We start from the raw sequence: 12,691 nt of genomic DNA, 5'->3' as shown, positions 1-12,691 counted from the left end.
AGACTTGGTTTCCTCTATCGTAATCGCTCCTCTTTTAACCCCAGCTGCCAAACAAACCCTGATTCAGGTGACCATCCTACCCATGCTAGATTACGGAGACATCATTTATAGATCGGCAGGTAAGGGTGCTCTTATTCGGCCATCAGATTTGCCACCAATGCTCCTTATAGGACACATCACTGCACTCTATACTCCTCTGTAAACCGGTCATCTCTGTGTACCCATCGCAAGACCCACTGGTTGATGCTTATTTATAAAACCCTCTTAGTCCTCACTCCCCTCTATCTGAGATATCTTCTGCAGCCCTCATCCTCCACACACAACACCCGTTCTGCCAGTCTCTACTGCAGCCCTCATCCTCCACACACAACACCCGATCTGCCAGTCTCTACTACAGCCCTCATCCTCCACAACACCCGTTCTGCCAGTCTCTACTACAGCCCTCATCCTCCACAACACCCGTTCTGCCAGTCTCTACTACAGCCCTCATCCTCCACACACAACACCCGTTCTGCCTGTCTCTACTACAGCCCTCATCCTTCACACACACACACAACACCCGTTCTGCCAGTCTCTACTACAGCCCTCATCCTCCACACACAACACCCGTTCTGCCAGTCTCTACTACAGCCCTCATCCTCCACATACAACACCCGTTCTGCCAGTCTCTACTACAGCCCTCATCCTCCACACACAACACCCATTCTGCCAGTCTCTACTACAGCCCTCATCCTCCACACACAACACCCATTCTGCCAGTCTCTACTACAGCCCTCATCCTCCACACACAACACCCGTTCTGCCAGTCTCTACTACAGCCCTCATCCTCCACACACAACACCCGTTCTGCCAGTCTCTACTACAGCCCTCATCCTCCACACACAACACCCGTTCTGCCAGTCTCTACTACAGCCCTCATCCTCCACATACAACACCCGTTCTGCCAGTCTCTACTGCAGCCCTCATCCTCCACACACAACACCCGTTCTGCCAGTCTCTACTACAGCCCTCATCCTCCACACACAACACCCGTTCTGCCAGTCTCTACTACAGCCCTCATCCTCCACACACAACACCCATTCTGCCAGTCTCTACTACAGCCCTCATCCTCCACACACAACACCCGTTCTGCCAGTCTTTACTACAGCCCTCATCCTCCACACACAACACCCGTTCTGCCAGTCTCTACTACAGCCCTCATCCTCCACATACAACACCCGTTCTGCCAGTCTCTACTACAGCCCTCATCCTCCACACACAACACCCGTTCTGCCAGTCTCTACTACAGCCCTCATCCTCCACATACAACACCCGTTCTGCCAGTCTCTACTACAGCCCTCATCCTCCACACACAACACCCGTTCTGCCAGTCTCTACTACAGCCCTCATCCTCCACACACAACACCCGTTCTGACAGTCTCTTAATTGCTGGTTCCTGTCGCTAGCAGCAGACAGCTGTTTTCTTCCTAGGAGATCATAAAAGGACTAAAGCTTTTGTCTCTGACCTGCTGATCATCAGATCACCAAGCTGCTCGCCGTAGCTCTTTCACTGTGTGGAGTGTGTGAGTGTGTGAGTGTGGAGTGTGGAGTGTGTGAGTGTGGAGTGTGTAGTGTGCCTGCGGAGTGTGTGAGTGTGGAGTGTGTGAGTGTGGAGTGTGTGAGTGTGGAGTGTGTGAGTGTGGAGTGTGGGAGTGTAGAGTGTGTCAGTGTGTGAGTGTGTGAGGAGTGTGTGAGTGTGGAGTGTGTGAGTGTGGAGTGTGTGAGGGTGTGAGTGTGTGAGTGTGGAGTGTAGAGTGTGTGAGTGTGGAGTGTGGAGTGTGTAGTGTGCCTGCGGAGTGTGTGAGTGTGTGAGTGTGGAGTGTGTGAGTGTGGAGTGTGTGAGTGTGGAGTGTGGGAGTGTAGAGTGTGTCAGTGTGTGAGTGTGTGAGGAGTGTGTGAGTGTGGAGTGTGTGAGTGTGGAGTGTGTGAGGGTGTGAGTGTGTGAGTGTGGAGTGTAGAGTGTGTGAGTGTGGAGTGTGGAGTGTGTAGTGTGCCTGCGGAGTGTGTGAGTGTGGAGTGTGTGAGTGTGGAGTGTGTGAGTGTGGAGTGTGTGAGTGTGTGAGTGTGGAGTTTGTGAGTGTGGAGTGTGTGAGTGCGGAGTGTGTGAGTGTGGAGTGTGTGAGTGTGGAGTGTGTGAGTGCGGAGTGTGTGAGTGTGGAGTGTGTGAGTGCGGAGTGTGTGAGTGTGTGAGTGTGGAGTGTGTGGAGTGTGTGAGTGTGGAGTGTGGAGTGTGTGAGTGTGGAGTGTGTGAGTGTGGAGTGTGTGAGTGTGGAGTGTGTGAGTGTGGAGTGTGTGAGTGTGGTGTGTGTCTGTGGAGTGTGTCTGTGGTGTGTGTCTGTGGTGTGTGTCTGGGATTAACTGACAGACAGACAAACAGACAGACAGACAGAAAGGAATATTACCGACACAGACAGACAGACAGACAGACAGACAGACAGACAGACAGACAGACAGACAGACAGACAGACAGACAGACAGACAGACAGACAGACAGACAGACAGACAGACAGACAGGAGTATTACCGACAGACAGACAGACAGACAGACAGACAGACAGACAGACAGACAGACAGACAGACAGACAGACAGACAGACAGACAGGCAGGCAGGCAGACAGACAGACAGACAGACAGACAGAGAGAGAGAGACAGACAGACAGACAGACAGACAGACAGACAGACAGACAGACAGACAGACAGACAGACAGACAGACAGACAGACAGACAGGCATGCAGGCAGACAGACAGGAGTATTACCTACAGACAGGACAGACAGACAGAGAGAGAGAGACAGACAGACAGACAGGAGTATTACCTACAGACAGACAGACAGACAGACAGGAGTATTACCTACAGACAGACAGACAGACAGACAGACAGACAGACAGACAGACAGACAGACAGACAGACAGACAGACAGACAGACAGACAGACAGACAGACAGACAGACAGACAGACAGACAGACAGGAGTATTACCTACAGACAGACAGACAGACAGACAGACAGACAGACAGACAGACAGACAGACAGACAGACAGACAGACAGACAGACAGACAGACAGACAGACAGACAGACAGACAGACAGACAGACAGGAGTATTACCTACAGACAGACAGACAGAGAGAGAGAGAGAGAGACAGACAGACAACACTCTAACAGGGGAGGGGGAGACGAGATGAGGAGGAGGAGAAGGAGAGGAAGAGGGCGATACTCTAGCAGGGGGAGGGTGAGGACAAGAGGAGGAGGAGGAGAAGAGGAAGAGGGCGATACTCCCCTGGAGAAAGTCTTCCTCTGTTTTTCTCTCCTTTATTGGCAGCTCTGTGTAGTTATTGAGCAGAAGAAATGTGGAGGCAACATTTTCCAGGCAAGGAGCACGCTTTCCTGTTCTCTCTTCTGGATAGCTGATAAAATGTGGCATGTGGGAGGGAAGTAGAGAGAGAAGGGGGGGTTGAGGAGGAGGGGGAAGGAGGAGGTGGAGGGAGGGAGTGGAGAAGGTGGGTGAGGAGGAGGTGGAGGGGGTTGGGGGGGGGGGAAGGAGGAGGTGTTGGAGGGGGGAGAAGGGGAGGGGGTTTGAGAGGGGGGAAAGAGGAGGAGGAGGTGGAGGAGGTGGAGGGAGAGAGAGAGAGAGAAGGGGGGGTGAGGAGGGGTTGGAGGAGGAGGAGATGGAGGGGGGGGGGGGGGGAGGTGGAGGGGGTTGGAGGGGGGGGGGGGGAGGTGGAGGGGGTTGGAGGGGGGGGGGGTGGAGGGGGGAAGGAGGCGGAGGAGGTGGGGACAGAGGACGTGGAGGGAGGGTGAGAGAGAAGGGGGAGGGAGGGTGAGAGAGAAGGGGGAGGGAAGGGGTGATGATCTCAGGGTTTTCTGCATGACTGGGTAGTCTGACAATGTGGTTGTTTAAACACACTGCTGCTCTGCTGTTTGATCCATTTATCTTGTTTATCTCTGGTGTTACTGAGCCTGTCTATAGAAACACTCAGGACTACTACAGACAGACGGACGGACGGACGGACGGACAGACAGACAGACTACCCCCTACCCTCTCCTTACACCCCAGTTTGAAGTAAACTAATCAGATCTATAGGGGAGTTTGATGTAAACTAATCAGATCTATAGGGGAGTTTGAAGTAAACTCATCTGAGATCTATAGGGGAGTTTGAAGTAAACTAATTCAGATCTATAGGGGTGTTTGATGTAAACTAATCAGATCTATAGGGGAGTTTGATGTAAACTAATCAGATCTATAGGGGAGGTTTGATGTAAACTAATCTGCCTGGTGTGCTGTTGAAAACAATGTTTACACGGAGGTCTCCTGTTGTGTCATTATTAATGTGTGAGGCTCAGAGGCAGCCAGAGGGAGTGCAGTGTGAACAGGTTTATACAGTGCATTCAGAAAATATTCAGACCCCTTGACTTTTTCCACATTTTGTTACCTTACGGCCTTATTCTAAAATTTAGTAAATTATGTTTTTTTCCTCATCAATCTACACACAATACCCCAGGATGACATCACAATACCCCAGGATGACATCACAATACCCCAGGATGACATCACAATACCCCAGGATGACATCACAATACCCCAGGATGACATCACAATACCCCAGGATGGCATGACAATACCCCAGGATGACATCACAATACCCCAGGATGACATCACAATACCCCAGGATGGCATCACAATACCCCAGGATGGCATCACAATACCCCAGGATGGCATCACAATACCCCAGGATGGCATCACAATACCCCAGGATGGCATCACAATACCCCAGGATGACATCACAATACCCCAGGATGGCATGACAATACCCCAGGATGACATCACAATACCCCAGGATGACATCACAATACCCCAGGATGACATCACAATACCCAGGATGACATCACAATACCCCAGGATGGCATGACAATACCCCAGGATGACATCACAATACCCCAGGATGACATCACAATACCCCAGGATGACATCACAATACCCCAGGATGGCATGACAATACCCCAGGATGACATCACAATACCCCAGGATGACATCACAATACCCCAGGATGACATCACAATACCCCAGGATGACATCACAATACCCCAGGATGACATCACAATACCCCAGGATGACATCACCATACCCCAGGAGGGCCATGACAATACCCCAGGATGACATCACAATACCCCAGGATGGACATACAATACCCCAGGATTGACATCACAATACCCCAGGATGACATCACAATACCCCAGGATGACATCACAATACCCCAGGATGACATCACAATACCCCAGGATGACATCACAATACCCCAGGATGACATCACAATACCCCAGGATGACATCACAATACCCCAGGATGACATCACAATACCCCAGGATGACATCACAATACCCCAGGATGACATCACAATACCCCAGGATGACATCACAATACCCCAGGATGGACATCACAATACCCCAGGATGACATCACAATACCCAGGATGGACATCACAATACCCCAGGATGACATCACAATACCCCAGGATGACATCACAATACCCCAGGATGACATCACAATACCCCAGGATGGCATCACAATACCCCAGGATGACATCACAATACCCCAGGATGACATCACAATACCCCAGGGATGGCATCACAATACCCCAGGATGACATCACAATCCCCAGGATGACATCACAATAACCCCAGGATGACATCACAATACCCCAGGATGACATCACAATACCCCAGGATGACATCACAATACCCAGGATGGCATGACAATACCCCAGGATGACATCACAATACCCCAGGATGACATCACAATACCCCAGGGATGGACATCACAATACCCCAGGATGGCATCACAATTACCCCAGGATGACATCACAATACCCCAGGATGACATCACAATACCCCAGGATGACATCACAATACCCAGGATGGCATGACAATACCCCAGGATGACATCACAATACCCAGGATGACATCACAATACCCCAGGATGACATCACAATACCCCAGGATTGACATCACAATACCCCAGGATGACATCACAATACCCCAGGATGACATCACAATACCCCAGGATGACATCACAATACCCCATAATGACATCACAATACCCCAAACTAATCAGATCTATAGGGGAGTTTGATGTAAACTAATCAGATCTATAGGGGAGTTTGAATACCCCAGGGCCGTGTTCAGTATGAAAACGCTCCCGAACGTTGCAGAATATAGAAATACCACAAATAGAAACCGACGTGATTCCTTATTCTACATGTCAGCGATGCATGTTTGTTCTACGTAGCATATTTCTATCTGAACGTTCCAAAATGTTCCGTCCTGCTGAACACAGCCCGGGCAATACCTTCCTTACAGACCCCTCTGTTCCGTCCTGCTGAACACAGCCCGATACCTTCCTTACAGACCGCTCTGTTCCGTCCTGCTGAACACAGCCCGATACCTTCCTTACAGACCCCTCTGTTCCGTCCTGCTGAAGACAGCCCGATACCTTCCTTACAGACCCCTCTGTTCCGTCCTGCTGAACACAGCCCGATACCTTCCTTACAGACCCCTCTGTTCCGTCCTGCTGAACAGAGCCCAATACCTTCCTTACAGACCCCTCTGTTCCGTCCTGCTGAACACAGCCCTATACCTTCCTTACAGACCCCTCTGTTCCGTCCTGCTGAACACAGCCCGGTACCTTCCTTACAGACCCCTCTGTTCCGTCCTGCTGAACACAGCCCGGGCAATACCTTCCTTACAGACCCCTCTGTTCCGTCCTGCTGAACACAGCCCAGGCAATACCTTCCTTACAGACCCCTCTGTTCCGTCCTGCTGAACACAGCCCGGGCAATACCTTCCTTACAGACCCCTCTGTTCCGTCCTGCTGAACACAGCCCGATACCTTCCTTACAGACCCCTCTGTTCCGTCCTGCTGAACACAGCCCGATACCTTCCTTACAGACCCCTCTGCTCCGTCCTGCTGAACACAGCCCGATACCTTCCTTACAGACCCCTCTGTTCCGTCCTGCTGAACAGAGCCCTATACCTTCCTTACAGACCCCTCTGTTCCGTCCTGCTGAACACAGCCCGGTACCTTCCTTACAGACCCCTCTGTTCCGTCCTGCTGAACAGAGCCCGATACCTTCCTTACAGACCCCTCTGTTCCGTTCTGCTGAACACAGCCCGATACCTTCCTTACAGACCCCTCTGTTCCGTCCTGCTGAACACAGCCCGATACCTTCCTTACAGACCCCTCTGTTCCGTCGTGCTGAACACAGCCCGATACCTTCCTTACAGACCCCTCTGTTCCGTCCTGCTGAACACAGCCCGGTACCTTCCTTACAGACCCCTCTGTTCCGTCCTGCTGAACACAGCCCGATACCTTCCTTACAGACCCCTCTGTTCCGTCCTGCTGAACACAGCCCGGTACCTTCCTTACAGACCCCTCTGTTCCGTCCTGCTGAACACAGCCCGGGCAATACCTTCCTTACAGACCCCTCTGTTCCGTCCTGCTGAACACAGCCCGATACCTTCCTTACAGACCCTCTTTTCCGTCCTGCTGAACACAGCCCGATACCTTCCTTACAGACCCCTCTGTTCCGTCCTGCTGAACACAGCCCGATACCTTCCTTACAGACCCCTCTGTTACGTCCTGCTGAACACAGCCCGATACCTTCCTTACAGACCCCTCTGTTCCGTCCTGCTGAACACAGCCCGATACCTTCCTTACAGACCCCTCTGTTCCGTCCTGCTGAACACAGCCCGATACCTTCCTTACAGACCCCTCTGTTCCGTCCTGCTGAACACAGCCCGATACCTTCCTTACAGACCCCTCTGTTCCGTCCTGCTGAACACAGCCCGATACCTTCCTTACAGACCCCTCTGTTCCGTCCTGCTGAACACAGCCCGATACCTTCCTTACAGACCCCTATGTTCCGTCCTGCTGAACACAGCCCGATACCTTCCTTACAGACCCCTCTGTTCCGTCCTGCTGAACACAGCCCGATACCTTCCTTACAGACCCCTCTGTTCCGTCCTGCTGAACACAGCCCTATACCTTCCTTACAGACTCCTCTGTTCCGTCCTGCTGAACACAGCCCGGTACCTTCCTTACAGACCCCTCTGTTCCGTCCTGCTGAACACAGCCCGATACCTTCCTTACAGACCCCTCTGTTCCGTCCTGCTGAACACAGCCCGATACCTTCCTTACAGACCCCTCTGTTCCGTCCTGCTGAACACAGCCCGATACCTTCCTTACAGACCCCTCTGTTCTGTCCTGCTGAACACAGCCCGATACCTTCCTTACAGACCCCTCTGTTCCGTCCTGCTGAACACAGCCCGATACCTTCCTTACAGACCCCTCTGTTCCGTTCTGCTGAACACAGCCCGATACCTTCCTTACAGACCCCTCTGTTCCGTCCTGCTGAACACAGCCCGATACCTTCCTTACAGACCCCTCTGTTCCGTCCTGCTGAACACAGCCCGATACCTTCCTTACAGACCCCTCTGTTCCGTCCTGCTGAACACAGCCCGATACCTTCCTTACAGACCCCTCTGTTCCGTCCTGCTGAACACAGCCCGATACCTTCCTTACAGACCCCTCTGTTCCGTCCTGCTGAACACAGCCCGATACCTTCCTTACAGACCCCTCTGTTCCGTCCTGCTGAACACAGCCCGGTACCTTCCTTACAGACCCCTCTGTTCCGTCCTGCTGAACACAGCCCGGTACCTTCCTTACAGACCCCTCTGTTCCGTCCTGCTGAACACAGCCCGATACCTTCCTTACAGACCCCTCTGTTCCGTCCTGCTGAACACAGCCCGATACCTTCCTTACAGACCCCTCTGTTCCGTCCTGCTGAACACAGCCCGATACCTTCCTTACAGACCCCTCTGTTCCGTCCTGCTGAACACAGCCCAGGCAATACCTTCCTTACAGACCCCTCTGTTCCGTCCTGCTGAACACAGCCCGATACCTTCCTTACAGACCCCTCTGTTCCGTCCTGCTGAACACAGCCCGATACCTTCCTTACAGACCCCTCTGTTCCGTCCTGCTGAACACAGCCCGATACCTTCCTTACAGACCCCTCTGTTCCGTCCTGCTGAACACAGCCCGATACCTTCCTTACAGACCCCTCTGTTCCGTCCTGCTGAACACAGCCCGATACCTTCCTTACAGACCCCTCTGTTCCGTCCTGCTGAACACAGCCCGATACCTTCCTTACAGACCCCTCTGTTCCGTCCTGCTGAACACAGCCCGGTACCTTCCTTACAGACCCCTCTGTTCCGTCCTGCTGAACACAGCCGATACCTTCCTTACAGACCCCTCTGTTCCGTCCTGCTGAACACAGCCCGATACCTTCCTTACAGACCCCTCTGTTCCGTCCTGCTGAACACAGCCCGATACCTTCCTTACAGACCCCTCTGTTCCGTCCTGCTGAACACAGCCCGATACCTTCCTTACAGACCCCTCTGTTCCGTCCTGCTGAACACAGCCCGATACCTTCCTTACAGACCCCTCTGTTCCGTCCTGCTGAACACAGCCCAGGCAATACCTTCCTTACAGACCCACAGTCTGTGTCACCTGAGTCACATTGTCATTCTATGTGTGAAGGAAATATCCTTTTTTTCTTCTGTTGAAAAGAAAGGTTGTTCAGGCCGGAGTGGGTTTCCTCACTTAACTCCCGGCACAGATGTTGCCTGCCTGCCGCTGAAAACAAAGAGCATTTAGAACCCCGGCCAAGCCCGTTAAATGATCACCATGACAACAGAAGGCCGAAATGGAATGAACAGAGAGAGAGAGACAGTGGGAGAGAGAGAGAGAGAGAGAGAGAGAGACAGTGGGAGAGAGGGAGAGAGAGAGAGAGACAGTGGGAGAGAGAGAGAGATATAGAGCATAGCCTTGCTATTGAGAAAGGTGGACCTAGGCGGACCTGGCTCTCAAGAGAAGACAGGCTATGTGCTCACTGCCCACAAAATGAGTTGGAAACTGAGCTGCACTTCCTAACCTCCTGCCTAATGTATGACCATATTAGAGAGACATATTTCCCTCAGATTACACAGATCCACAAAGAATTTGAAAACAAATCCCATTTTGATAAACTCCCATATCTACTGGGTGAAATTCCACAGTGTGCCATCACAGCAGCAAGATGTGTGACCTGTTGCCACGAGAAAAGGGCAACCAGTGAAGAACAAACACCATTGTAAATACAACCCATATTTATGCTTATTTATTTATTTTTGTTTATTATCTATTTCACTTGCTTTGGCAATGTTAACACATGTTTCCCATGCCAATAAAACCCCTTGAGAGAGAGAAAGAGAGAGAGAGAGAGAGAGAGAGAGAGAGAGAGAGAGAGAGAGAGAGAGAGAGAGAGAGAGAGAGAGAGATGGAGGGAGAGAGAGAGAGAGAGAGAGAGAGAGAGAGAGAGAGAGAGAGAGAGAGAGAGAGAGAGAGAGAGAGAGAGAGAGAGAGAGAGAGAGAGAGAGGTTCCTGTAAATCAAACTGTGGATGCTAATCCAGAGTTGTCAGAGCATTGATTTATCCAGCTGTGTTGTTAGCTCAGCCTTGCTACTGCCACCTTCTACAACCTCATCAGCCAACACGCGCGCACACACACACACACGTGAAATCACTGATTCCAGGCTGAATATTAAAAGCTGATTGCTTGATCAGATCTTGGAGCGCCTCATGATCGGCAGGCCAAGAGTTGTTGACAGAAGTTGTTCAGTCATATGTTCACCTCCAGTAGTATCCAATACACTGTCTGTCTCCTCTCCTCCTCTCCTCCTCTCCTCTTTTCCTTCACCTCTGTAGGGATGTCAATGAGTCAAAACGAGACACTGACTGACTGTATCAGAACCTGTGAATGGGCTGCCTCACGTTTGGTTCTGGTTTGGGTTATGTTCCTGTATTGGAAGTGAACAAGTGTCTTGTAGATGGGATCCTGGTTTTGGTTTCTCACCCCTCCTCTCTTCCTCTGTCCCCTGTCGGTGTTCTCTCCAGGTATCCGGCTAGATGGGATCCTGGTTTCGGTTTCTCACCCCTCCTCTCTTCCTCTGTCCCCTGTCGGTGTTCTCTCCAGGTATCCGGCCCCAGATCATGAACGGGCCGATGCACCCTCGCCCCTTAGTGGCCCTGCTGGACGGGCGTGACTGCACCGTGGAGATGCCCATCCTAAAAGACCTGGCCACCGTCGCCTTCTGTGACGCACAGTCCACACAGGAGATACACGAGAAGGTGGCGTAACTAACACACACACACACACACACAGTCCACACAGGAGATACACGAGAAGGTGGAGTAACTAACACACACACACACACACACACTCTTTCACACCCTTGCTGAAGAGCAGATGGACAGCAGCCCCACACTCCATTTTCTTTCTTTCTTCCCCCTCCTCTCCTCCCCCTCTCCTCTCCTCTCCTCTCCGCTCATCTCATCTCCTCCCCTTCACCCTTGTCTCCTCCCATCTCATCTCCTTTCCTCCCCTCCTCTCCCTCTCCACTTCTCTCCTCTCCTCCTGTCCCCCCTCCTCCCCTCCTCTCCACCCTCTCCTCTCCTCTCCTCTCTCCTCCTCTCTTCTCTTCTCCTCTCCTCTCCTCTCCTCTCCTCTCCTCTCCTCTCCTCTCCTCTCCTCTCCTCTCCTCTCCTCTCCTCTCCTCTCCTCTCCTCTCCTCTCCTCTCCTCTCCTCTCCTCTCCTCTCCTCTCCTCTCCTCTCCTCTTCTATCCTCTCCTCTTCTATCCTCTCCCCTCCTCTCTTCTCCTTCCCTCTCTCCTCTCCTCTCCTCTCCTCTCCTCTCCTCTCCTCTCCTCTCCTCTCCTCTCCTCTCCTCTCCTCTCCTCTCCTCTCCTCTCCTCTCCTCTCCTCTCCTCTCCTCTCCTCTCCTCTCCTCTCCTCTCCTCTCCTCTCTCCTCCTCTCCTCTCCTCTCCTCTCCTCTCCTCTCCTCTCCTCTCCTCTCCTCTCCTCTCCTCTCCTCTCCTCTCCTCTCTTCCCTCTCTCTTCTCCTCTCCTCTCTCCTGGTGCTAACATGTGAAACTTCACTGTTGTCTTTTATGGTCTTCTCAGCCAGTTACAGTAGTGTTCTCATGACGATGTGATGTCACTTGGTGCAGGGTGATGGTACCTACTATTTCACTTCCATTATTCTGAGAGAGAGGCTTCTCTTGTTTCTCAATATACACCACATGACCAAAAGTATGTGGACACCTGCTCGTCGAATATCTCATTCTAAAATCATGGGCATTAATATGGAGTTGGTCCCCCCCTTTGCTGCTATAACAGCCTCCACTCTTCTGGGAAGGCTTTCCACTAGATGTTGGAACATTGCTGCTATAACAGCCTCCACTCTTCTGGGAAGGCTTTCCACTAGATGTTGGAACATTGCTGCTATAACAGCCTCCACTCTGCTGGGAAGGCTTTCCACTAGATGTTGGAACATTGCTGCTATAACAGCCTCCACTCTTCTGGGAAGGCTTTCCACTAGATGTTGGAACATTGCTGCTATAACAGCCTCCAGTCTTCTGGGAAGGCTTTCCACTAGATGTTGGAACATTGCTGCTATAACAGCCTCCAGTCTTCTGGGAAGGCTTTCCACTAGATGTAGGAACATTGCTGCTATAACAGCCTCCACTCTTCTGGGAAGGCTTTTCACTAGATGTAGGAACA

General features: G+C 51.8%; 1 protein-coding gene across 1 annotated transcript in view; it reads left to right on the top strand.

The window, feature by feature from the left end:
• LOC116371904 (uncharacterized) overlaps positions 1 to 12,691 on the top strand; it is a 79,443-nt gene that overhangs the window by 20,469 nt on the left and 46,283 nt on the right. Inside the window, 1 exon segment of the mRNA XM_031821045.1 lies at positions 11,103 to 11,257. Coding sequence (XP_031676905.1) covers positions 11,103 to 11,257 — 155 coding nt within the window.

The sequence above is a fragment of the Oncorhynchus kisutch genome, unplaced genomic scaffold, assembly GCF_002021735.2.
Source record: "Oncorhynchus kisutch isolate 150728-3 unplaced genomic scaffold, Okis_V2 scaffold3820, whole genome shotgun sequence".
NCBI classification, from domain to species: domain Eukaryota; kingdom Metazoa; phylum Chordata; class Actinopteri; order Salmoniformes; family Salmonidae; genus Oncorhynchus; species Oncorhynchus kisutch.
This window is presented reverse-complemented; position numbering and strand designations above follow the sequence as displayed.